Below are 24,610 nucleotides of genomic sequence, written 5' to 3' on the forward strand. Positions count from 1 at the left end.
ATACAAAGTGAGAACGCAACGTCACTTTTGCGTTTCCTTTCTAGATCGTCTCCGTCTAAACAGGACCTTAGACCTTTAAGACCAAACTTCCTGTGTGACCATTTTGAATAAGGTTTGAACTTTATATCTTCAGACAGGTTTGACTGTAGCAGCTGCTAAAAGATGTAAAACCTTTGGACTCATCTCGTCCAACAGGAGTAGACAAATCAGAGAGAAGTGAGGAACCACCAAGTGTTTCTGCAGTTACTCAGACGCTGGGTTGAGTCGCAGAACCCCAACTCAAGCATCACCCTGACGGCGTTCCCTTACCTTGAACAGTCGCAGGATGTTGGCCACCATGATCGACACAGAGCTGGCTGACGCCCCGATGACGCCCACCACTTTATCCGGCTTGGCAAAGATGGGCGGGTCTCCATTAGCGCAGCGGACGTCGGAGCCGTCCCTCTCGATCAGCGCCTGGACGAAGGTGAGCGACTGCTCCAGGGCGTAGGTGTCGCGCGAACACGTGTCCAGGATGCGCGCCCCGAGCGTCACGTTGGGCAGCAGCTCTGGGTCCTTGTTGATGAGGTCGATGGCGAACAGCATGGCCTCCAGGCGGTGGATTCCCTTCTCCTTTTTCAGCTCGCCGCAGGGGACGCCCCTCTCCCCGCGAGCATGCACGGGGAACAAGCCGCCCAGGATGATGTCACCATCCAGCCGGATGGAGTGGGCGTACTCCAGGGGCTGCTGGGAGTCCGCCAACACGGCAAGCTTCTGGGCAACCGCACCTAACAGCCAGCAGCTCTTAAGCATCAGCAGAGACAGGACGCAGTGGCAGGTGACACTCGAGGGCTTCGAACCCCTCGCCATTTTCCAGCGAGTTGAGCCGCAGCGAAAAGGAAAGTAGATGTGATCGCACGAACAACAGGTGGCTACAGCGACGGTGTGGCGAGGCCGGGACGAGCCAGACCATGGAGTCCCCCGTCACCCAGGGCAGGGTCAACCACGGCGGGCAGTCCCACCTACGAACGCTGACCCCGAGGTTTTCCCGTGGTGCAGCTTCCCGTGTCGGACATCGCCGTCTGCAGAGGAGGAGACGGAGCTTCAGGGTCTCAGCGGCTCCAGTTTCACATTCTTCCTGAAACCTGTTGGAGATTCAGACAGAGCAGGAAACGATCAATACGTGATCAATAAACCGGAGAGTCTGAGCACGGGGAGCGCTGCAGGGTGCTTCTGCTTTACACGCCACTTTATTCACACAGAACAAACTTTGGGTGTACTGTAGAAAATGGATTCCAAAGTAAGGAAGGAAACATTAAGCGACTGAATCATTAGAAAGGCCAACGTGTTTAGAGGCTTTAGTTCTGATGTTTTGAAAGTGTGGTTGTATGAGGGTACTCCTCCACAGTCAGTGTGTTACCTACACATGTCAGCACGCCGGCAGTTTGGGGAAGCAGACAGTAGCTAAGAAATGTTCTGATGTGGACGAAGGGCAGCAGCTAAAAGAGGTTTGGACACCTCAAGAGATCTATTTAAAGCAGAAGTCTCAAACTAACCCAGTAAAGAGTCGCTGTGGCTGCAGGTTTTCATTCCAACCAAGCAAGAACACCTGATCCAACAAATCCAACTGTGTGAAGGCGATTCAGTTGGTTGAGTAAGGCGAGTCAGGTGTGTTCTTGCTTGGTTGGAAGGCGGCCCTTTACTGGATCAGTTTGAGACCCCTGATTTAAAGGTTGAATATGGAGAATGAGCAGAACATCGCCATCTAGTGTCTCTAGATCGTCATCGTAACAACATCAGTAGGGTTGCCAGGTTCGTTGCTGAGTGTGTCACCGATCAGCCTGCTCCATGTCAAGGGATGAATCATAATAACCTGACTCCCCCAGCTGGATTGATTCCCATTGTCTCTGCAGATCCATCTGGGAACTCTGGTTTGTAGATCTTTTGGGAAGGGGCGAAAATCCTGGTTTCTGATTGGATGAACCATCTGTCTATCATCAACACACGGGCCAAATCAACCAATCAGATCAACGAAGCGTATGATGTGCTAACAGCGTTAGGGCAGAGCTCAGAAAGGAAACAACATGTGGGTAAAGGATATTTTCCCTTTGTGTTTAACGTGAATTTACGGATCAAAGGCCCAATTTCAGGAGCCCGGTCCATATTCAACAGAAGGATCCAGAGAACAAAGAGTTAGTGATCTTGCGCGGCTAAAATCATACAAGGTAACGACTAATTTTGACTTATCAGATAATTGTACAACAGTATTTAACGTTAGCCAGTCTTTCTTTGAGCGCTGTTTAATCCGTTAGCTAGCTCTCAACTGTAAATGATTCCTCGTTTCTGTAGCAACAACAGTCAACCCTAGCAACCCGCAACGCTATTAGCTGCTACAATATGTTTAAATATAGATTTTAAGTAAGATTCTACATATTCAACCTTTACACTTTCTCTTGCCGTTTTCTGCTCTCGTCAAAACCACCAGACTTCTTTGACAACAGTAATTTGACCTCACAGAACACAGGAGCTGCTGGTCTACCGCCGCCGCCTCCATCCGTTAGTTTGTTGGCGTTAATGTATGACTTTGGAGTTTTTAAAGGATTAAGAACGAACATAACCTGTGACGGCCCCCTGCTGTTCTACGGCCTGCTTTGGGTGTCCCTTCCTTCCTGTCTGCAGGTATCTCAGTGGGCGAGGCTTGAAACTAGGAGCACCTGGTCAGTCTCCTGGAAGTTTTAAGAGCAGGCCATCTCAGTCGTTCTCTCTCTCTCTCTCACCAGAAGGACCTGTTTTTTCCACCGGCGCCATTGTCTTGTTTTGTTTGCTGTGGCCTGGTTTTTACACTTCACAACACTTCGCACTTGTCACTCACAAGCACTCATCGGCAGACACACTGATAATCATAGCATTATTACTATTTATGTACTTTGTTTAAATAAACATTGTTAATGGTAAATGGACTTGTACTTATAAAGCGCCTTTATAGTCTTCTGACTACTCAAGGCGCTTTCACAGTGTTTGTCACATTCACACTGATGGCAGTGGACATCTACAGACCATCTAATCTAATCATTCACACCACATTTACACACCCATGCCCAGCACGAGGAGCAGTTTGGGGTTCAGTGTCTTGCCCAAGGACACTTCGACATGTGGACCAGGGGAGATGGGGATCAAAACGCCAATCTCTCGAATGGAGGACGACCCACTCTAACACTGAGCCGCAGTCGCCCCTATGGTAACGCTTATCCCCGTCTCACTATCTTTTGTCATGGCTTTTTGAGCCGGTCATTTCAAAACCGAAAATACAAAGGAAACCGATGGAGGCGGCGTTAGACCAGCAGCTCCTGTGCTCTATGAGGTTAAATTACCGTTTATGTCAACGGAGTCTGGTGGTTTTAATGAAAGCAAAGAAAACAGCTCAGTAAAATCAGAACTGTACCTTTAAACAAACATTTGACATAAAGACCTTCTCTGCTCAGTTAACCTGTTACATTCAAATTGCACTAACGATGTTTATCCTGGGGATCAATTTGACCTCAGCAATTTAAACATCCAGAAAATGATCATAATCAAAGTTGTTGCTCAAGTTTTTCAGGTTTGTCAGGTACTCAATGCGTATTTGTTGACTGCCTAAATAGCATATTAAATTACCGTATTTTCCGCACTATAAGTTGCACCTAAAAACCTTCAAATGTCTCAAAAGCCGACAGTGCGCCTTATAATGCGGTGCTCCTTATATATGGACCAATATTGAGCCACAACAGGTCTCCAACTACGGTGAGCAGCAGCCGACTCTATTTTCCCCCGTAGAAGAAGTAACGCGCGGTGCATGTTGAGATATACGACTGTGTGAAGCGTGCCGTTTCATTTCCATGTGTGTGTTTGTGTAAAGAGCCCAAAATGGCTCCTGTTAAGAGACACGCTTACGACGCAGAGTTTACACTCAAGGCCATTAGTCACGCAGTAGAACACGGGAATAGAGCAGCAGCCAGAGAGTTGAACATGAACCAATCAATGGTGCCGAAGTGGAGGAAGCAACAAGACGACCTCCCCTGACTGTGTTGTTGACGTTCCCTTTAGAGCAGCTCCATCTAATGGATGCAGAACGTGACCCCAGCCTCCACTGTAGCGTCTGTTCTATGCGCCTTATAGTGCGGAAAATACGGTAAACTCAGCACCGCAAACACCTTCTTATACGTGTATTTGGAAATATACAGGAAAAAACACAAATATCTCACCAGTTTACCTAAAACTGGATTAAAGGATGTTCGTGTGTGTTTTAACGTAAGTATATTATTTGTAAGTACAATTTTTTGTTACTTATAATATTTGGAATGAAAGCAATTTCCATTATCAAGGACAGTAGCGTGTATTTCTAAATATTTTTACTACAAAATAGATAATAATACTAATGATTATATCGTCCAAATGATCAACTTGACCCAAAGGAACACCGACAAGTTTGTGTTCACGACAATGCAAAAACATAGTCATGTCCATTTTAAGGTTTTCCAATTGTTAAATTAGGAAAAGTCATTAAATATAAAGCAAAACAAATTATGTAAAGCATGTAGTTAGAGATGTTAAACATTAAACGGGGTCTAATTGACCCTAAGGAGAACAGGAGGGTTAAGCTAAACCACGCCTTCACCTCCCTGTTCACCTGATTTGATTCTCCATTTTCAAAGAGTACCAACATTTGTTAGTTCTGTGTTTGACTCCACAGTCGTTTACCTTTCTGTGTTTCCTGACTCCATGTTTGAATCCTCCACCTGTCAGTCAAGATGGCCGCCTATACTCAACAAGCAGGAAGTGGAACAAACCAACTGTCTATCAGGAGGGGGGTCCACCACCTGGAATAAACCTCTTTTGGTCCCCCTAACGTCGATCAAAGTGTTTTAATGCACTGTTTTTAATTGAGTTCCTATGTTTCTCTCTCATGCATTTTGCTTTTATTGACTTACGCAGAACTTTTCCCTGCTTTTTTTTTATTTTGCTTGATTGGTTTTAATGTTATCATCTCTTATTTTTGGTTATTTGACTTGTTCTTGGTTTGAAATGTGGTATTTAAATAAATGAGCTTCTTGTTTGTGTCGAGTTTTTGTGATAGATGCAATAAAGGTAAAAGAACGCATGTTATTTCTTAAATCCATGATCTTGTTTAGACGCGCTGCGTAAAATAACTAAGACGTGCACCGTCCAAAAGCTTATATCGGTTATATATGGAAGTGTTAATCTGCAGTTTAGGGTTAGTATTGTCTCCCTGTGTCTGCGTGGGTTTTCTCCGGGTTCTCCGGTTTCCTCCCACAGTCCAAAGACGTGCAGGTGTTCGGTTCATTGATGACTCTAAATCACCCGTAGGTGTGAATGGTTGTCTGTCTCTGTTCGTCTCTATGTGTCCTGTGATAGACTGGCGTCCTGTCCAGGGTGGACCCCGCCGCACGCTCGATGTCAGCTGAGATCGGCTCCAGCCCCCCGCGACCCCGACAGGAAAAGAGGCTGAAGATGAATGAATGAATGAATGATATCGCTGTGGAGAATCCAAACACCGGAGAGTTTCTCTCCAAATCCTCCTCCATCCTAGAGACAAACGTGTCCCTGGTTCTGGTCTTAGTGGAGACTTTGGTGCTGTTCTGGACTCTGATGCACCCATCACTCTGCAGTTAGTGTCCTCACTGAGCAGAGGGGGCTGCTGGGAGCCCCTTCACTCTGCAGTTAGTGTCCTCACTGAGCAGAGGGTGCTGCTGGGAGCCCCTTCACTCTGCAGTTAGTGTCCTCACTGAGCAGAGGGTGCTGCTGGGAGCCCCTTCACTCTGCAGTTAGTGTCCTCACTGAGCAGAGGGTGCTGCTGGGAGCCCCTTCACTCTGCAGTTAGTGTCCTCACTGAGCAGAGGGGGCTGCTGGGAGCCCCTTCACTCTGCAGTTAGTGTCCTCACTGAGCAGAGGGTGCTGCCGGGAGCCCCTCCCCCGTCCCAAAGCACTCCCAGGCGCCCCTTTCTCACTACATTCAGAGACTTTTCACAGCTTCTTAGAACTGGATTTAGAAACAGAGCCTAGAGCAGTTCAGCTCCTTATTCAGAGCATCAGGGAAAAGGGAGACATCTGTGCTGGGCCTCATTCAGTCCCATGCATGTGGCTCAGAGTCCAGTTCACTAAACAGTCTCTGGGTCCGTCTCTGTCCTCTCACGCAGCAGCACTGTTGTTGTTGTTATGTGACACCGCGGGGTTAAAGGTCTGATGTGTGGCCATGACGCCATCCTTTAACAAAGTCTGAGGTTTAACCGTCCAGACCACAACGCCACGGGGGGAGTTTTCAAATCTTCCCACTCTGGGACCTGGTTTCTAAAGATGCCGTTTTCAGGCTCCGATAACGCCGGCTGCTGTGGACGGTCGGACAAAACCAGGCTGAAGTTGTGTGGACGGGCCCGAAGTTTATGTTGTATGTCATTCAACCTCCACCCACCTCATCTCCAAGTCTTCAGCAGCATCTCCATCATCAGGAGGAGTTCTCCGTCTCATCCGTCTCCTCTTCACCCCCAACGGTGTCTAGGCTGCACCACGGGGGGGGGGGGGGGATTCAGCTCCACCCTCGGTTTCCCTACCCCTCAAACATGACGTCACGTTTGCTCTAATCCCCCAAAGACTCTTATTCAATCACCATTTATCCGTCACACATTTGTAATAAATCTTTAGTTTCACGTCTCAAACTGGAATCTCTGCTGATTGAAATGTGTGTGTGTGTGTGTGTGTGTGTGTGTGTGTGTAAAGACGCGCTCAGGAGGCACAATAACAGCCCAAAACGCATGAAAACAGGATGCTTTTGCCTGAAGTGTCTCCCGTTAAATGAAAAAAGTGTCACACAGCTGATGTTTTGATGACCCCTCCTTCTCCCTGAACTCTGGAAACACCAATAAACCAGTTTGGAGGACGTTGACGTGCTGACTGGCGTCCACATAGAGGGGAGCTGAACAGAGCGTGGGGCCCTGGTTTCCATTTTTATACATAAGATTAATGTTTTTATTGATTATCACGCGCTCTGGGAGTGTTTTGTCTTGTCCTGACGTTTTGTGTTGAGGACAACGATGGAAATAAGTCCTGGACTTTATTGTGTTTATAACCTCAATTGTATTTTAATGTCTTTTCAAGTGTGTGTGTAAGACATTTGTGATACAATTTCATAAATCAAACGCATCATTTTGGCCACTTTGTGTATTTAAACTCTCTCTCTCTCTCTCTCTCTCTCTCTCTCTCTCTCTCTCTCTCTCTCTCTCTCTCTCTCTCTCTCTCTCTCTCTCTCTCTCTCTCTCTCTCTCTCTCTCTCTCTCTCTCTCTCCCCCCCTCCTAAATATAATCTCCAAACACGCGCACACTCACCCACTCACCCCCATTAAAGTGTGCACGGGCGCAGACGAGCTCAAGCACCAGCTCAAGTTGCATTCCAGCAGAATCAGCTGATCTCATAAAACCATTGATTGGATCCTGATCGATACATAAAATGACTGATTTATATGATTGGTTATAATCTGTAATGTCACAGTGAGTCTGCAACCCCCCCCCCCCCCCCTCCAAAAAAAAATAATAATTAAGCATAACACAGAGATTATAAATAATCTGCAGTTTAATTGATCACTGATTGGTTTTTACACCCTCTGCTAAAGGCTGCGGTGCGTTCAGGTACCTTTTCTCTCCGCAGCAGGAGCAGGTGTTTCCTCTCGCGGTGTCACAGGTCAGACAAATGTTTTCGGGCTCCAGCTGTTCGTCACATCACACAAAACATCTCTCCTCCAAATTCCTCCGCGCGGGGACTCGATCCGGCTCCGCGTCAGCAGCAGCAGCAGCAGCAGCAGCAGCATCCATGCACCGTCACACCGTCCGCCGCACAAATGAATAAGAATTAAATCCAAATGCACTTTTTTCTCTTACGTCCCCGCAGTTGCAGAGCACAGCTGCTCCTGCTCCCGGTTAAAAGAGGTGAATTCCTCTGATAGAGCGGGTTTGGATCACCTGCAGGTGTCGGTTCGACTCCCACCCGCCCGCCGCTCCGGAGCCCCGGGTTCGCTCTCAGATCAGTGTGTCGGACCGGTCACCACAGTGAAGACATCTCCACGTCAGGGTCGAGCGGTGACAGAGAGCTGGACGCGCTTCTCTCCTCTTTTCTTTTTGCGTGTGTGTGTGTGAGAGAGAGTGTGAGTGTGTGTGTCGCTTCTCGCAGCACTTCGAAGTGCGCGGTGCGGTGCGGTGCGGTTGGATGCGTTGCGTTGCGGCGCGGCGCGGAACGGCTGTCCTGCGTCACCGGAAACACGAGAGGCTCATCACACCAGCCGAGTCCAGGCTGATGGGGGTCTGAGGGTCTCATCAAGTCCCCAAGTCACAGGTCTGGAGGGTGAGAGGTGCAGCATGATCCTGGTCCTGATGGAGAGGGAAGTGCGCCTGAGGAGGACGCATATGTGTGTGTGCGTGTCTGTGAGTGTGTGTGTGTGTGAATGAGTGTGTCTGTGTGTGTGTGTGTGTATTTGCGTGTGTGTGTGTGTGAGAGCGTGTGTGCGCGTATGTGCGTGTGTGTGCGTGTCTGTGTGAGTGTGTGTGTGTGAGTGAGCGTGCGTATGTATGCGAGCATGTGTGTGTGTGTGTGTGCGTATGTGTCTCTGTGTGTATGTGCGTGTGTGTGTGTGTGTCTGTATGTGAGCGTGTGTGTGTGTGGCTCGTGCAGAAACAGATGAAGGTAAAGGGCTTCATCCTGCAGCCTGTCAGAGGTGGAGGCAGGACGCCCCCCAGCGGACAGACACCGCAGCTGCAGGTCTTTGTGGCTCTGATGCATCACCATGACGCTTCCCTTCCAAATACATTACTGACATTAAGTCAGGCTTTATCTTAGGACATGTTTTCATTTTCATGAGTTTCCCCAAACATAAATGTTCAAAAGCCAAGTTCAAAACTCTTGTTTCATTCTGTCGACAAAGGTTTTACAGCAATCTGTTTTTATCTCTCAATAAATCAGCCTTAAAATCATCACGTTCTCCATGTTTTCATGAGTTAAATGTTGCATAAAGAGGCTGTTATGATGCAAACAAAGTCTTCAGACTGTACAAAGTGAAACTGGGAAGTTTGGTGAGTGTTAAGTGCTGAGATGGAGGTAAAAAAAGACCTTTAAAGATGTTTTGCAGGACAGAAAATGTGTAAATCACCAATAAATAGATTCCTGAAGTGTGAAAATATGCAAATGAGGGACTTTCTAATGTTAACTTTCTACAGACACAAACATAAATAGCTTTTTTGGTTGTTTTCTTTCCACCAGTCTGAAAAAAGACGAATCAAATTGATGAAAATCGTAAAAATTAACCAGTGCATGAAACTTCTTTTGGCTTATAAAAAAATACCCATTTGTTTTGCATCTCATCTCATCTTCAGTCTCTTATCCGGGGTCGGGTCGCGGCGGCAGCAGCTTTAGCAGGGAACCCCAAACTTCCCTTTCCCGGGCCACATTAACCAGCTCTAACTGGGGGATCCCGAGGCGTTCCCAGGCCAGTGTGGAGATCTAATCTCTCCACCTGGTCCTGGGTCTTCCCCGAGGCCTCCTCCCAGCTGGACGTGCCTGGAACACCTCCCTAGGGAGGCGCCCAGGGTTCATCCTTACCAGATGATCCTGAACCACCTCAACTGGCTCCTTTCAACGCAAAGGAGCAGCGGCTCTACTCCGAGTTCCTCACGGATGCTGAACTTCTCCCCCTCTCTCTAAGGGAGACTCCAGACCCCCTCCTGAGGAAACACATTCAGACGCTCGGACCTGGACCTGGTTCTTTGGGTCCTGACCCAGCTTTCATGACCACAGGTGAGGGTAGGAACCAGGGCTGAGCGGTAGATCCAGAGCTTTGCCTTCCTCAGCTCTCTTTTCGTCACAACGGTGCGGTAGAGCGACTGCAGCTCCGCCCCCGCTGCTCCGATTCTCTGTGTCCAAAGGGGCGTTATGTTTTTGTTTTTTTGCACGTTTGATTGGATGTCACGAGCAGTTATTAATTTCTCCTGAGGAAACGGGCTACACTGACCAACTGCTGCACCCGATTGGATGAAGCCTTTACTCGTGGGCCGCCAGCTCCGGGACTTTAAAACAGACCAACATGGCGGCTGGTTTGGAAACTTCCTCTGATAAAATGAAACCGTTCACAACAGAAAGAAGGCGACGCATCGAGCTGGACGCCTGTGGTTTGAATAAAAGTAGCCTGGACCTGCACTGTATTACGTTTAAACTCACCACACACATCTTGTAAATGATCGTAAACAGGAATACGGTTGCAGATTTAGTTTTTTATTTATTTAAAATCACAGCGTAATCAGAATAATCATAAGGATGATCTGGAACGATGGCTTCCTTGAGCTGCTTTATAAGTGCGTTATACTTCATGATCATTTATGACGCCTCACTGTCTGCTGCGGGGAGGGGGGGCTGCTCCACCGGAGTCAGACGACGCCATCTCTGACAATGATGTTGGGGCAGGATTAGGCCTCTAACCGGGGACAGCCCACCTCCGCCAATTCAATTCAGTTCAATTTTATTTACAGTGCCAAATCATAGCAAAAGTTATCTTAAGGCACTTTACATATAGACGAATCCTGCGAGGTACCGGAGGTGAACAAGCCTCCTTTGCTGCGGTATGCGCGTGATTGAATGGGAGCTGTCGTTAGAAGTGAACTTTTCTACAACAAGCCTGTGAATGTTCTCATGTGTCCAGGTCGTCGTTATCCCCAAAGGAACTTCAGTCAAAAGTAACTGGACTTGGTTATTTGTCTAGGAAGACGTTTCACCTCTCATCCAAGAGGCTTCATCAGTGCATGTACGCATCTGACCAGGCTGGGACTGGACCAGGACCAGGACTAGGACCAGGACTGGGACTGGTCTAACTAACTGGTGTGAGATCCAGGTATTTAACCTCTCACAAGGCCGATGATGTCACTGGAACCCTTTGTGCTCCAAGTGCCGACGGCCGTCGTTAGAGTGACAGTCGTTGGTGGGAAGTTGGTCTGGACTTCGTTAGTGCTGGGCCAGTCCCAGCCTGGTCCTGGTCCTGGTCCAGTCGTTGGTGGAAGTAGGTCTGGACTTGGTTAGTGCTCTATTGAGTCTAAACGACAGTCGTTGGAGTCACAGGAGGCCTTTTGTGAACAGTTGTTCTTTGAGGTTGGATTGTTGAATGAAGGGATGAAAGGGCAGCATTGTAAATTGGAGATAGGTGGTGTCTCAGACCTCCTCCTCTGTTTAACGATGGTTTCTCTACTTTTAAATAGATGCTTCTTTTACTCCTCTTTCAAACCATCTGTCCTCTCTGTCCAGGATGTGGACATTGTTGTCATCAAAGGAGTGGGCTTTCTCCTTGAGGTGTAAGTGGGCAGCAGAGTCCAGGCCTGAGGAGTTAGCTCTCCTGTGTTTATGCAGTGGTTGTTTTCTTTCTCCTTCTCTACAACCTTCACAAACCTTTACCTCATGAAGAGAACTTTAATTATTTACCTCTATCACTGGTGAACTCAGATACTTGACAGTTACACGTACGGCGTCAGACAGGGGCGCTTTTCATGAGGTAAAGGTTTGAATCCATGTAGACCGTACGGCCTCAGACAGGGGCACTCTCCATGAGGTAAAGGTTTGAATCCATGTAGACCGTACGGCCTCAGACAGGTGCACTCTCCGTGAGGTAAAGGTTTGAATCCATATAGACCGTACGGCCTCAGACAGGGGCGCTCTCTGTGAGGTAAAGGTCTGTGTTGTTCATTCAGTTTGTTTCCGAAGTTGAAGTTTCCCACTGCTGTCGGAGCAGCGGAGAATTACACAGGTTCTTCACGACTTCCTAGACATCGTTGACAAAAGTAAAGCTGCATAAAAAGTACAGGTAAAAGTAGAAACAGTGCGCTTCTAATGACAGCGCCCATGGAGGGACACGCTACCGCAGTAATGGCGGCCCAGCTAGATGGGGAAACACACAAACGGGTCGCTGGATTCGTCTATAGAGGAGGTAAAACCAGACAGACCTCAATTTATGATTTACAGAGACCCAACAATTCGCCCATAAGCAGCAACAAGTTGCACTTATTATTATTATAGTTATTATATACAGTATTGTTGAGTCTGGCCTTACAGGTGGAACGGGGCACCGCAGCATTTTCCTTGAAGAAAAACATTTTCTGTAACTGTAATTCATCTTTGCTTCTGATGATTAAATCAGGAAAATCACAGGTCCATCACAGCTGTAGTCAACCGTGAGTCACGTTATCTACGGTACATTTACTTCCTGAGAAGCGCCCGATGAAGCTCTTCCCACTTAGCGACAGTGTAATCATCAGCTGTCTCTCCTCGGTTACAGGTGGGAAAACGACGTCGCCCCACAGTTTGCGCCGCCGTACAGATTCTCCCTCAGAAAAAGCAGCATCTTCCTCCAGGCGTCCTCCTGAGCGCGGGAGTGTTCCGCCAACTCTCCGCCCCACAGAGACACTACTGCGAAAGACAAACAGGAAGCAGACAACCGTCAAAATGATCTGGAAAGCCTTAACTCAGAACCGTTCAGAGATGCAGCTTCCCAGTCGGGAGGTGAACCTACTCTTTTGACTGGAGCCGGCCGATTTAAAGGTGCTGGCGCGGGCGAACGGCGTGAATGGAGGTTCGATCAGGTGACCGGCCTTCGGGTACGACAGGACAGTCAACAGGTGGCTATTCCCCGCCCGCTCCATCATCTCCTTCATCTGGAAACAGGAAGAAAAAACAGAATTTCTTGAGGTTTCATTGCGTGATCCAAGTTTAGCTTCATATTTGCACTTTTAGGGCGCACTCCCACTGTTCCTCCGTCCCGCGCCCCGTGCTTTAGGGTCCTTGTCCCCCCCTTCAGGCCCGTTTGTACTCACACTACCTGGGCCTCGGAGAATGCTTCTTGCTGCCTATTCGTCATCACGCCGTAACACGTCACACGCATTGATGACGTCATGGCGATGCGTGGCTTTGTTTTCAAATCTTTCCGTAGACACATAAGATGACCTCAGAACCACCGTAGGCCTCGTGCTCGTACACGTGCGCACGCTCGTGCTCGTACACGTGCAAACGTGCTTTACTAAAGCCCACCTCTCCCAAACGGGCCGTGGACGGCAAGCTTGCTGCTCCTAGGCGCGGTACGGTTGCTCTCACACTGGTCAAAGGAACTAGACTTTACCCGTGAAACCTGTTTGGGCACGGTACAGATGCACAGTGTGAGAGCGCCCTTAGACGCCACGCTTCGCAAACGTGGATATCCACCTTCTCCAACAACTTCCTGCTCGTTTTGGACACACACTTAATGCCCCACGTTAAACATTTACAGAGCGTCGTGTCGTCAGGGTGTCAGTAAACTCACGTCCATTGCACACTCAGAGGCCGGCCAGTTCTGATCGTCCTCCCCAACAATCAGCATCAGAGGACACTGGAGTCGCCCCACCTGCTCAGAGACAAACAGAAGCAGCGTCTCAGCTTTTATTCTCTGCTCACCACCTCTGGAGTTATTTAGATGTGGATTTTTGAGACATTACTGAGAAATTAACCACAAATAACAGATTTATGTGCTGCGGCATTGGTGGTTAGCACTGTTGCTTCACAGCAAGAGGGTTCCCGGTTCGAACCCAGGCCCTTCTGTGTGGAGTCTGCATGTTCTCCCCGTGTCTGCGTGGGTTTTCTCCGGTTTCCTCCCACAGTCCAAAGACGTGCAGGTGTTCGGTTCATTGATGACTCTAAATTTCCCTGTAGGTGTGAATGTGAGTATGAATGTGTCCTGCGATAGAGTGGCGTCCTGTCCAGGTTGGGCCCCAATGTCAGCTGGGATCGACTCCAGCCCCCCCCGGACCCCGATAGGGACAAGTGGTAGAAGATGAATGAATGAATAAAAGATTTATAAATGTAATATATTCAATATATAAATATAAAAAGGTGTTCACATTGTGCATTTACACACCAGGAACAGCAGCTTCATTGATTATTTGAGGTTTTATGTTTATTCTTCTTGCTCTGTTGAGTTTTAACCTACAGTTTTTAGTTCTGCTCGCTCTAAAGCAGCTTCATTGGTTATTTCTCCACACAGAAGGGCCCCAGCCGGGAGTCGAACGTGGATCCTACTCGCTGTGAGGAGACAGTGCCAACCACTACACCACCGTGTAGCCCAGAAATTGTATTACCAAGGAAAAAAAACACCATAACCAAACAAAAGAGCATTTGAGACCCAAAAAACAGAAAAGTTAACTGTATGAGGAGATACTCACGTCTACTTTGAGCGAGGGGTCGTCGGGGATGGGCAGCAGCAGATCTCGCATGATCACACTGTTGTCATCGTCAATGAAAATCTTACTTTTGTTTCTGATTAGACAAAAAAAAAACAGATGTTTGTCTTGAGATTGGCGCTCGAGGACAGATTACAGGGTTTTTAAAATCTAAAGGATGAGTAGGAGTTGAGTTGAGGGCTGCACGAGTCGAGGAAAATATGCAAAAACGTGTGTTGCAGGAAATAACGATTAAAAAGAGACAATCGATAAAGACGAAAAGACAAAAGATTGGCTTCTACGTGTGAGTTTATTTGAGTCTTCCCTGCAGGGAAGGGCGATCATCAGAACGCACACAACAAGGCTGACAACAGTCACAGCAGCTGGTGTGACGTAGTGATGAGGCAGTGGCGTTTAGTCATACTTGTCACAGGATATTTACAGAAATGGAGCCGCGTCACGCTTATATCACCAGCTATACAGTGAATCATGCTTTTGCAAAGATGCACAATGTCTCCGTGTGTCTGCAGCGGTGACGAGGAGGCGGGAAAGAAAGTGTTTGCCTTGTGTTTTGAGGCCCAAACATGTCAACTGTAATGTTGCCACCACACATGATGATGACGATACATAAAACAAATATTAAAGTGTACTCAGTTCTGCTGCTTCCAGTACACTGCTTAAATACAAGGAATTGCTTCTTCATCTCATCTCATCTTCAGCCTCTTATCCGGGGTCGGGTCGCGGGGGCAGCAGCTTTAGCAGGGGACCCCAAACTTCCCTTTCCCGGGCCACATTAACCAGCTCTAAGTGGGGGATCCTGAGGCGTTCCCAGGCCAGTGTGGAGATCTACTCTCTCCACCTGGTCCTGGGTCTTCCCCGAGGCCTCCTCCCAGCTGGACGTGCCTGGAACACCTCCCTAGGGAGGCGCCCAGGGTTCATCCTTACCAGATGATCCTGAACCACCTCAACTGGCTCCTTTCAACGCAAAGGAGCAGCGGCTCTACTCCGAGTTCCTCACGGATGCTGAACTTCTCCCCCTCTCTCTAAGGGAGACTCCAGACCCCCTCCTGAGGAAACACATTTCGGCCCGCGACCTGGTTCTTTGGGTCCTGACCCAGCTTTCATGACCACAGGTGAGGGTATGAACCAAGACTGGGGGTAGATTCGCTTCTTGATTCCACAAAAGGCATAGTTACATTTTGAAGTACAGTTCTTTTAGTGATCGTCTCAATTTACCAAAAAAATAATAATGTGTTTGTTTTTTTATTGTGCAGCCCATGTTGAGTTGTTAAACAAAAACCTTAAAGAAAATTAAAGTTGAAAATCCACGTACTTGTCAAAGAAAGCCATAATTTGTTCCAGAGATCCGTCGACCGGCTGCACATGACTGCCACTGATGCACACTGCACACCTGAGCTGGGGGACCACACACACACGCGAGCACAGACACGCACGCACGCACGCACGCACGCACGCACGCACGCACGCACGCACGCACGCACTTTAAATTAATATACATCACATTTACAGCTCTGACAGAACCTAAAAAGCCTCCTAACGGGCAAGAAAAATCAATAATAACAGAAATAAATGCTGTCTTACCTTTATGACTTGGGAGTAAACCGCCATTTTAAGGGTGACGCTGGTGCCGAAGGACAGACCCACCATGGCGATCCTGCTGCCGAGGATCTGCGGGTGCTGCTCCAGGACTTTATAGGCCTTCTGCAGACACGGTTCACAGAATCAGGATTTAGTTTAGTTGGATTTTAGTGCTTTTCCATAATTACCCATAGTTTAACGTTTTTCTGTGTCGGCTTCTCCGAACTAGCGGCCTGCTAACCGTCATCAAACACACTTAGAAAAAAGCCTGACTATCCCTTTAACGTGCCTCACTATTGTAGAGGTAAACCTTGCCGTCCACGGCCCATTTGGGAGAGGTGGGCTTTAGTAAAGCACGTTTGCACATGTACGAGCACGAGTGTGCGCACGTGTACGAGCACGAGGCCTACGGCGGTTCTGAGGTCATTTCCTGTGCGCCTGTTGGGACATAGAAAAAAGAAGGAGGGGCCATGCGCGGACATTTCAAACAATGGCGGTGAAAGGTTCACGTTGGTGTGATGCGGAGGTGGAGTGTTTACTGCAGATTTGGTCGATGAAAAGATTCAAAAACAGTCGACAAGACGCACAAAAACTCAGAGGTCTACGGAAAGATTTGGAAACAAAGCCACGCATCGCCATGACGTCATCAATGCGTGTGACGTGTTACGGCGTGATGACGTATAGGCAGCAAGAAGCATTCTCCGAGGCCCAGGTAGTGTGAGTACAAACGGGCCTGGAGGGGGGGACAAGGACCCTAAAGCACGGGGCACGGGACGGAGAAACAGTGGGAGTGCGCCCTAAATGAACTGATGAAGCCTCTTGGATGAGAGGTGAAACGTCTTCCAAGACAAACAACCAAGTCCAGCTGCGTTTGACTGAAATTTCTGTAAATGAATAAACGACCCCTGAGTTTCCGTTTCATTGCCTTCGTTTCAAAGTTAAGGTCAAGGTAAACTTTAAAATGTCACACAAGGCGGTAATTATTGTGGTCACACACACTTGAAAACACAGAGGTACACTGTACAAACAATTTAACTTATCATTTACTTTACTAGCCTCTCCTGCGTCCAATCAGAACTGCTGCTGCTGTCTAACCTGGTTAACAGCTATGAACATATCATACAACCGGGGTTAATCGTTGATTTGAAGCCGTGGAAGCTCAGGCGACATTTGTACAATGTTCTGACATTATTAAAGTAGAGAAGTGGGAATAATTTAAATCCAGTTGCACCAACGAAGAAGAAGAAATCTACTGTAAATCAAGGTGAATGAACCAGCTTTTTATGGCTTTATTGACACATAAACACGCAAAGATCACAGAGGCTGGTGTCTGCAGTTAATGCGTTTAAACGTAGATAACCCCACATGAACCCGACACAAAGACACACTATCTGTCTCCCACCCAAAATAAATGATTGTTTAGTATCCAGGATGCACTTCAGACTCCATGATCGGACCGAGTCTGCGGCCGTTTCTGCTATTTGGATTTTATTGCTGAAAGCAGGGGTGTCAATCTGATCCAGTAAAGGGCCGTGTGGCTGCAGGTTTTCATTCCAACCAATCAAAAACACACCTGACTCGACTTACTCAATCACCTGAACTGTCTTCACACAGTTGATTTGTTGGACCAGGTGTGTTTTTGATTGGTTGGAATGAAAACCTGCAGCCACAGCGACTCTTTACTGGATCACTTTGACACCCATGGTCTAGAAGAGAATTAAGTGTGCACGGTGGTGTGAAGATTAAATCCTGGTTTAGTGTCATTTAGGGCGCACTCACACTGTCCTTCCGTACCGGGCCAGAAAGAGTTTCACAGGTAAAGCCTAGTGCGTTTGACCAGTGTGAGTGCAACCGCTCCGCACCTAGCTGCGGCCAGCTGGCCGTCCACGGCCCGTCTGAGCGAGGTGGGCTTTTGTAGAGCGCGTTTGCACGTGTACGAGCACGAGCACGAGGCCTACGGCAGCTCTCACGTCATTTATGTGCGCCTGTTGGGACATATATAAAAAGAAAAGACGGACCATGCGCGGACATTTGACAAAAACAACAATGGCGGTGAAAGGTTCACGTTGGTGTGATGCGGAGGTGGAGTGTTTACTGCAGATTTGGTCGATGAAAAGATTCAAAAACAGTCGACAAGACGCACAAAAACTCAGAGGTCTACGGAAAGATCTGGAAACAAAGCCACGCATCGCCATGACCTCATCAATGCGTGTGACGTGTTACGGCGTGATGACGTATAGGCAGCAAGAAGCATTCTCCGAGGCCCAGGTAGTGTGAGTACAAACGGGCCTGGAGGGGGGGACAAGGACCCTAAAGCACGGTGCGGAAGGACAGTGGGAGTGCGCCCTAAATGAAGAAATACATAAATGTATAATTAGAAAGCAATTCAACACAATGTAATTATTGGTGGAGTGAACGACCAGAGAAACCATTGTAGTGAAACTGAACAACACAAAAGAAAAGTCGGAAAAATGTGGAAAAAATATTAAATTTCATAGAAACTTTTATGACTTTATGAGTTATTTCTAAAACTCCAAACGTCCCCTCTGCGTAGATGATTTTAGTTTTTGACATTGAGGCGATTTTTTCCCCTGGATGTGAAGAGAAACTCCACGGTTCACTCACACAAAACGGCGGTTTACCTCAATGTACTGGTTGTCCACCATCTTCCCCGTTTCTATGGTGACTTTAGGTGTCAAGTAGTCCAGGGCCAGGGACGCGAAGCCGTAGGAGGCCAGCAGCGCCGAGCGGTACTCCACCAACTTCCCTCCACCCCCCCACAGGTCCAGGAGGCCGGGGAAAGGTCCCGGTCCTTCAGAGGAGTCAAACACCAGAGTGTTTCCTATCATCCAGTCACAACTAACTAATGCTGAACTAGGTTAATTTACATGGTGTGACATCCTACCTGAGGGGAGGAACAGGGTCGCGGTCAGTCCGCCCTCTGTGATCGGGATCCTGCGGACGCCAGGCGCCATGTACCAGCGCTCCACCAAGACACTGGCCAGAGGCACCTGATCCACAAAGCCTTTGGTCTGATGACCCTGGTACGCCGAGATTGTGACCTCCATGGGAGTCTGGACATTCATCTTCCTCATCCTGAGGGATGATGGGAAAAGACTCGGCTCTGATCATTGATCGAGCCCCAACCACAGCGACCAATCAGGATCCAATCAGGAAGTGCCAGAAACGTGTCCTCGTTCTTTCTGTTACTAGTTACTTTAACAATTGAGATTTTTGCAAATGAAACATATTAGGGGTTAATAAAATTATTCTCTAAACACACCAATATACGCTCGTACCACAGTTAACACTCAATGTTTCATTTCTTCAAAGTAGGAAGAGACATTTTGGACGTGATTTAACCAGACTGACACGTTTGCCAGAACAACAACGGGCGCGAAGCGGAGCTTGACGAGCTGTTGCAGAGAGGAGCATGCATTGGCCGCACGCCTACAGGAAGCGTCGAAGTCTCCCAGTGTGCCGGAGATGCGATAGAGGACAGCAGTTAACATCGGTCACTATGGCCAGGAGTTACTTTCTGACATAGGCTTCTACTCAAAAGGGCCCGTAAATATCCCCCGGGGGTCACAAGTTGAATAGCCCTGGTGTATGTGATCGATGCGGTTCTACAGCTTTGCCCTTGTTGTCCTACCTGAGCGCAGGTTTGCTGCCTGGAACTGGTCTCAGGCTCCACAGTAAACCCATCTGCTCAACCCCAGAATACGTCCCGCCCAGACTGGGATCCTCTGAAACTGTGAAGTGAAAAGGTATGAAACATTATTTCTCATGTTGATGACTTAAATTTTCATGGTCTAGGCATTGAAGCGTGTACCGTTCACATTCCCAGCGGTGTCGGCGACGTAGTGAGCGAACGCCTCCCAAGTGTGTCCGTCTTCGCAGTGGTAGAGGGCGTGAACGGTTAGCTGGGAACCGGGGAGGAAGTTCTGGACCAGGACGATGAACTTCTCATCCATGAGCCCTCTGGACGGCTGGACCGACAGCTTCACACAACGCTGTTTCCTGTCCATCCCGACCCGAGCAGACACTAAATACAAAATACAACACAATAACAAAACTGAGGCTCGGTCGAAATCGTTACTCTGTTTATTCGGGATTTGACATTAAACTTAATTTGCAACATAAATACAACCTTCTACCGTCCTCCTGAGTGCAGGTTTGTATCATAAACAGACTCTAAAACTTTGTTTACACGATGCTCTACGCACCCGCAGCCGTCACACACATACCCGGAGGACGTAGTGTCCGAAATCTCATTTGGTCATTCCCTACTTAGTGCACTGTTTAATAAACACTATGTAGAGGTTCTGGATTTTAAAGACTTGTAGCAACTGTGATTTTTAAGGGAAAAAGCCACAGATTACAGATGATTTTGCAATAATATGACTCTACAAAAGGTGCTCAGAAGGCTACTTTCTAAAACAAATAACTTCTGATATCCACAATTACATTTGAGATGTCAGGAATGGACATTCTGGATATCTGTAATGTAATTCGTACCGGTAAAAATGCAGTTGTACATATCCATAATGACATTTTTACTGGTCAGAATGTGATTTGAAGTTTAAGGCATTTTAACACCATTACTTCAATAAACATAATAAATATACAGTATTAGAAGAAAACCCAAATTGATGATGCTCCATGATAACAAAGATAAATGTCTGTGTGTAGATCAGCCTGATTCATTTCAGCAGGGAAATTCTGCTGGTTTTGTATCTATTTTAAGTAATTTTGCATCTTTTTGTGGTGGTTTTGCATCTAATGAAAGGCATTTTGCGTCTTTTTGTGCAAGTATGGAGCTAATGTGCATATTAAAAGAAACTTATTATACAGGAAATGTCACTTTCAGGTGCATTGTGGGCGTATTTGAGTAGTGTATAGCTCATTGGCTTGTTCAAATCAGGTTCAAAGAAATTTCTAATACAAAAAAATGTAAAATTAATGTGGTGGTTTCATCTATTTTTAAACATTTTGCATCTTTTTGTGGTGGTTTTGCAGCTTTTTGTGGTGGTTTTGCATCCTATTTTAGTCATTATGCATCTTTTTGTGGTGGTTTTGCATCTTTTTGTGGTGGTTTTGCATCTATTTTTAGTCATAATGCATCTTTTTGTGGTGGTTTTGCATCTATTTTTAGTCATTTTGCATCTTTTTGTGGTGGTTTTGCATCTATTTTTAGTCATTTTGCATCTATTTTGGTGGTTTTGAATCTATTTTTAGTCATTTTGCATCTTTTTGTGCCGGTTTTGCTTCTATTTGAAGTGATTTTGCATCTTTTTGTGGTGATTTTCATCTAATTTAAGTCATTCAACATCTTTTGGGGGTGGTTTTCATCTATTGTTGATAATTTTGCATCTTTTTGTGGTGGTTTGGGTCTATTTAAGTCATTTTGCATCTATTTTTAGTTATTTTGCATCTATTTTTAATCATTTTGCATCTTTAAGTGATGATTTTGTATCTATTTTTAGTCATTTTGTTGCTGTTTTTAGGGGTTTTAGTATAGAAAGTATCATGTAAATGACCTAAGCTGCAGAGAAACCTTGTATTTTAAATCAGTGTGTGGTGAAACACTGCTTAGCCTGAACTAACACGTTTAATAAACAGGTAATAAATCACCTTAAACAGTAAAACAGTCACAGAAGACTTTACTTTATTTGTAACGCGACATTTTACTGATTAAACATGAACTACAAACTTTTACTGAAGTTAAACTTTTATCGTTTTTACTTTGAACAGAAGAGAAACGTCGCTTACGTGTGTGAAGGTCTGAACCACCGAGGGACGGCGGAGCTCCGTCTGCGGGCTTTGACGTCTTGTCGGTCGGTGTTATCTCCCGGTGTGGTACCTAAACGTTACCTGAATGTGTGTGATTTAACGGAGACCACGGACCGACGGTCGTTCTTCAGTGCCCGGTCTGAAGTTCAGCCTTCCCCGGGAGGAGGAGCTCCACGCACCTCCTCCTACTCCCCACCGCCGCCGCTGAGTCAACGGTAACGTTTAACGGACACAAGATGGCGGCGTCGAGTTACCCGTCAGTGACGTAGGTCTGTTTGGAACGGTGACGTCAGAACCCGGAAATAAACACATGGGAAATTAAAAACACCATTTTTACATAAAGAGTAATTGGTAAAAATATATTTAATTTACTATTTTGGTTATTTAGAAACTTTCTGAGCCGCTTGATTTTTATCACATGTTTAGGTATTTCTATTTTTAGTCATTTTGTGTCTTTTTGTGTTGATTTTGCATCTATTTTTACACATTTTGCATCTTTTTGTGGTGGTTTTGCATCTATTTTTAATCATTTTGCATCTTTTTGTGGTGGTTTTCATCTATTTTTACACATTTTGCATCTTTTTGTGGTGGTTTTGCATCTATTTTTAGTAATTTAGCATCTTTTTGTGGTGGTTTTGCATCTATTTTTACACATTTTGCATCTTTTTGTGGTGGTTTTGCATCTATTTTTAATCATTTTGCATCTTTTTGTGGTGGTTTTGCATCTATTTCTAGTCATTTTGCATCTTTCTGTGATTGTTTACATCTTTTTGTGATTGTTTTGCATCTATTTTTAGTCATTTTGTGTCTTTTGTGGTGGTTTTGCATCTAATTTTAGACATTTTGCATCTTTTTGTGGGGGTTTTGCATCTATTTTTATTCATTTTTCAACTTTTTCTGGTGGTTTTGCATCTATTTTTAATCATTTTGCATCTTTTTGTGGTGGTTTTGCATCTATTTTCAGTCATTTTGCATCTTTTTGTGGTGGTTTTGCATCTATTTCTAGTCATTTTGCATCTTTCTGTGATTGTTTACATCTTTTTGTGATTGTTTTGCATCTATTTTTAGTCATTTTGTGTCTTTTGTGGTGGTTTTGCATCTCATTTTAGACATTTTGCATCTTTTTGTGGTGGTTTTGCATCTATTTTTAATCATTTTGCATCTTTTTGTGGTGGTTTTGCATCTATTTTTACACATTTTGCATCTTTTTGTGGTGGTTTTGCATCTATTTTTAATCATTTTGCTTCTTTTGTTTTAAAAATTGCTTTTTCATGATTGGTGGTGGCTGCACCCTATTATTAAAATGTGTATTATTAATGATTGTGTCCTAGTTTTTCGCAGGTAATCAGATCTTATTATGTTATCTTATATATGATGTGTGAGAGTTAACAGCTGCTCTTCCTGGTGATTGATTGAGGGGGGAAAAACTGAATACTTTAAAAAGTGAAAAGAATAAATTAACACGGCAGGAATAAATAATAATAGACGTTTTAAAGGCCTTAAGAAAAGAAAAAGAATGAATGAAATAGTAAATCTAAACAGATGATAGTTGTATGAATGTATGATACTGTCAGTCTCATGTCTCCAGACGACCCTGCACGCCCTCTGACCTTTGACCTCTGGAGAGAACGGCGAGGTGGAGGGAGTTGCTGTTACACAACTGAGCGCACAACAACAAAGTGTCGCAGACCGGCTGACATCCATCTTTTCCCCGGGGCCCTCGGACTTTAAAGGGGCCACAACAAGTAACGTGTACGACAGGGCTCCTCTGGTTTCTTTGAGATCCACGCTGCACCTTCGATAAGGAGAACGCCGGTAGTTTAAGACCTTTTAAAACCATAACTTCAATAAATATAATGCTGAATAAACATATTAGAAGAAACCCAAAGGGATGCTCCATGATAACAAAGATCAACGTCTGTGTGTAGATCAGCCTGATTTATTTCAGCAGTGAAATTATGGACGTTTTGCATCTATTTTTAGTAATTTTGCATCTTTTGTGGTGGTTTTGTATCTATTTTTAGTCACTTTGCATCTTTTTGTGGTGGTTTTGCATCTATTTTTAGACATTTTGCATCTTTTTGTGGTGGTTTTTCATCTATTTTTAGTAATTTTGCATCTTTTGTGGTGGTTTTGTATCTATTTTTAGTCACTTTGCATCTTTTTGTGGTGGTTTTGCATCTATTTTTAGACATTTTTGCATCTTTTTGTGGTGGTTTTGTATCTAATTGTATTCATTTTGCATCTTTTTGTGGTGGTTTTGCATCTATTTTTAGTAATTTTGCATCTTTTTGTGGTGGTTTTGTATCTATTTAAGTCATTTTGCATCTTTTTGTGGTGATTTTGTATCTATTTAAGTCATTTTGCATCTTTTTGTGTGTCTATCATAATTTCTTTTCTCTATGTGGTGATTTTTGTCTATTTTAAGTCATTAAGCATCTCTTCGTTGTTGGTTTTGCATCCATATAGTCATTTTTGGTCTCTTGGTGGTGGTTTTGTGTTTTCTTTCAGCAACATTTTATGAATCAGGGCCCCTGTGATCCGCCTGATTTATTTCTTTATTTCAGCGGTTTGTCTTTGAACACAACGCGCTCTGATGATGAACGACCGTCGGCCACCAGCCGCCTCCTGGACGCTACAACACCGATCACGCTACTTAAACTTCAATGTGAAAGAAACATATTGAGACGAGTTAAGGGGGTCAGAGGTCGGCTGTCACAGGGCCTGGTGAGAAATGTGTTGTGCCACGCCCCCCCCCCCCGAACACACACACACACACACACACACACACACACACACACACACACACACACACACACACACACACACACACACACACACACACACACACACACACACACACACACACACACACACACACACACACACACACACACACACACACACAAACACACACACACACACACACACACATTAAGTCACACATCTGACTGGTTAAGGAAAAGCAGAATGAAACGCT

At 45.8% G+C, this 24,610-nt stretch overlaps 1 protein-coding gene across 2 annotated transcripts; it reads right to left on the minus strand.

Annotated features, from left to right (window-relative positions):
- Window positions 1-10,345: 10,345 nt before the first annotated feature.
- Window positions 10,346-21,819, minus strand: LOC310949242 (acyl-coenzyme A thioesterase 1-like). Of its 2 annotated transcripts, XM_083916607.1 has the most exons (11): window positions 21,610-21,819; window positions 19,670-19,882; window positions 19,490-19,589; window positions 18,743-18,933; window positions 18,480-18,649; window positions 15,841-15,960; window positions 15,572-15,654; window positions 14,242-14,335; window positions 13,347-13,427; window positions 12,564-12,705; window positions 10,346-12,460 (listed from the first exon to the last, which is right to left on the minus strand). In XM_083916607.1, exons 2-11 carry the CDS (start codon window positions 19,863-19,865, stop codon window positions 12,324-12,326), a joined length of 1,314 nt encoding a protein of 437 aa, XP_083772733.1. In that variant the 5' UTR covers window positions 19,866-19,882; window positions 21,610-21,819; the 3' UTR covers window positions 10,346-12,323. The 2 variants fall into 2 exon arrangements, with proteins under 2 accessions (XP_083772733.1, XP_083772734.1); XM_083916608.1 differs by lacking the exon at window positions 13,347-13,427.
- Between the last annotated feature and the right edge of the window lie 2,791 nt (window positions 21,820-24,610).

This window comes from Echiichthys vipera, assembly GCF_963691815.1.
Source record: "Echiichthys vipera genome assembly, chromosome: 7".
NCBI lineage: Eukaryota > Metazoa > Chordata > Actinopteri > Perciformes > Trachinidae > Echiichthys > Echiichthys vipera.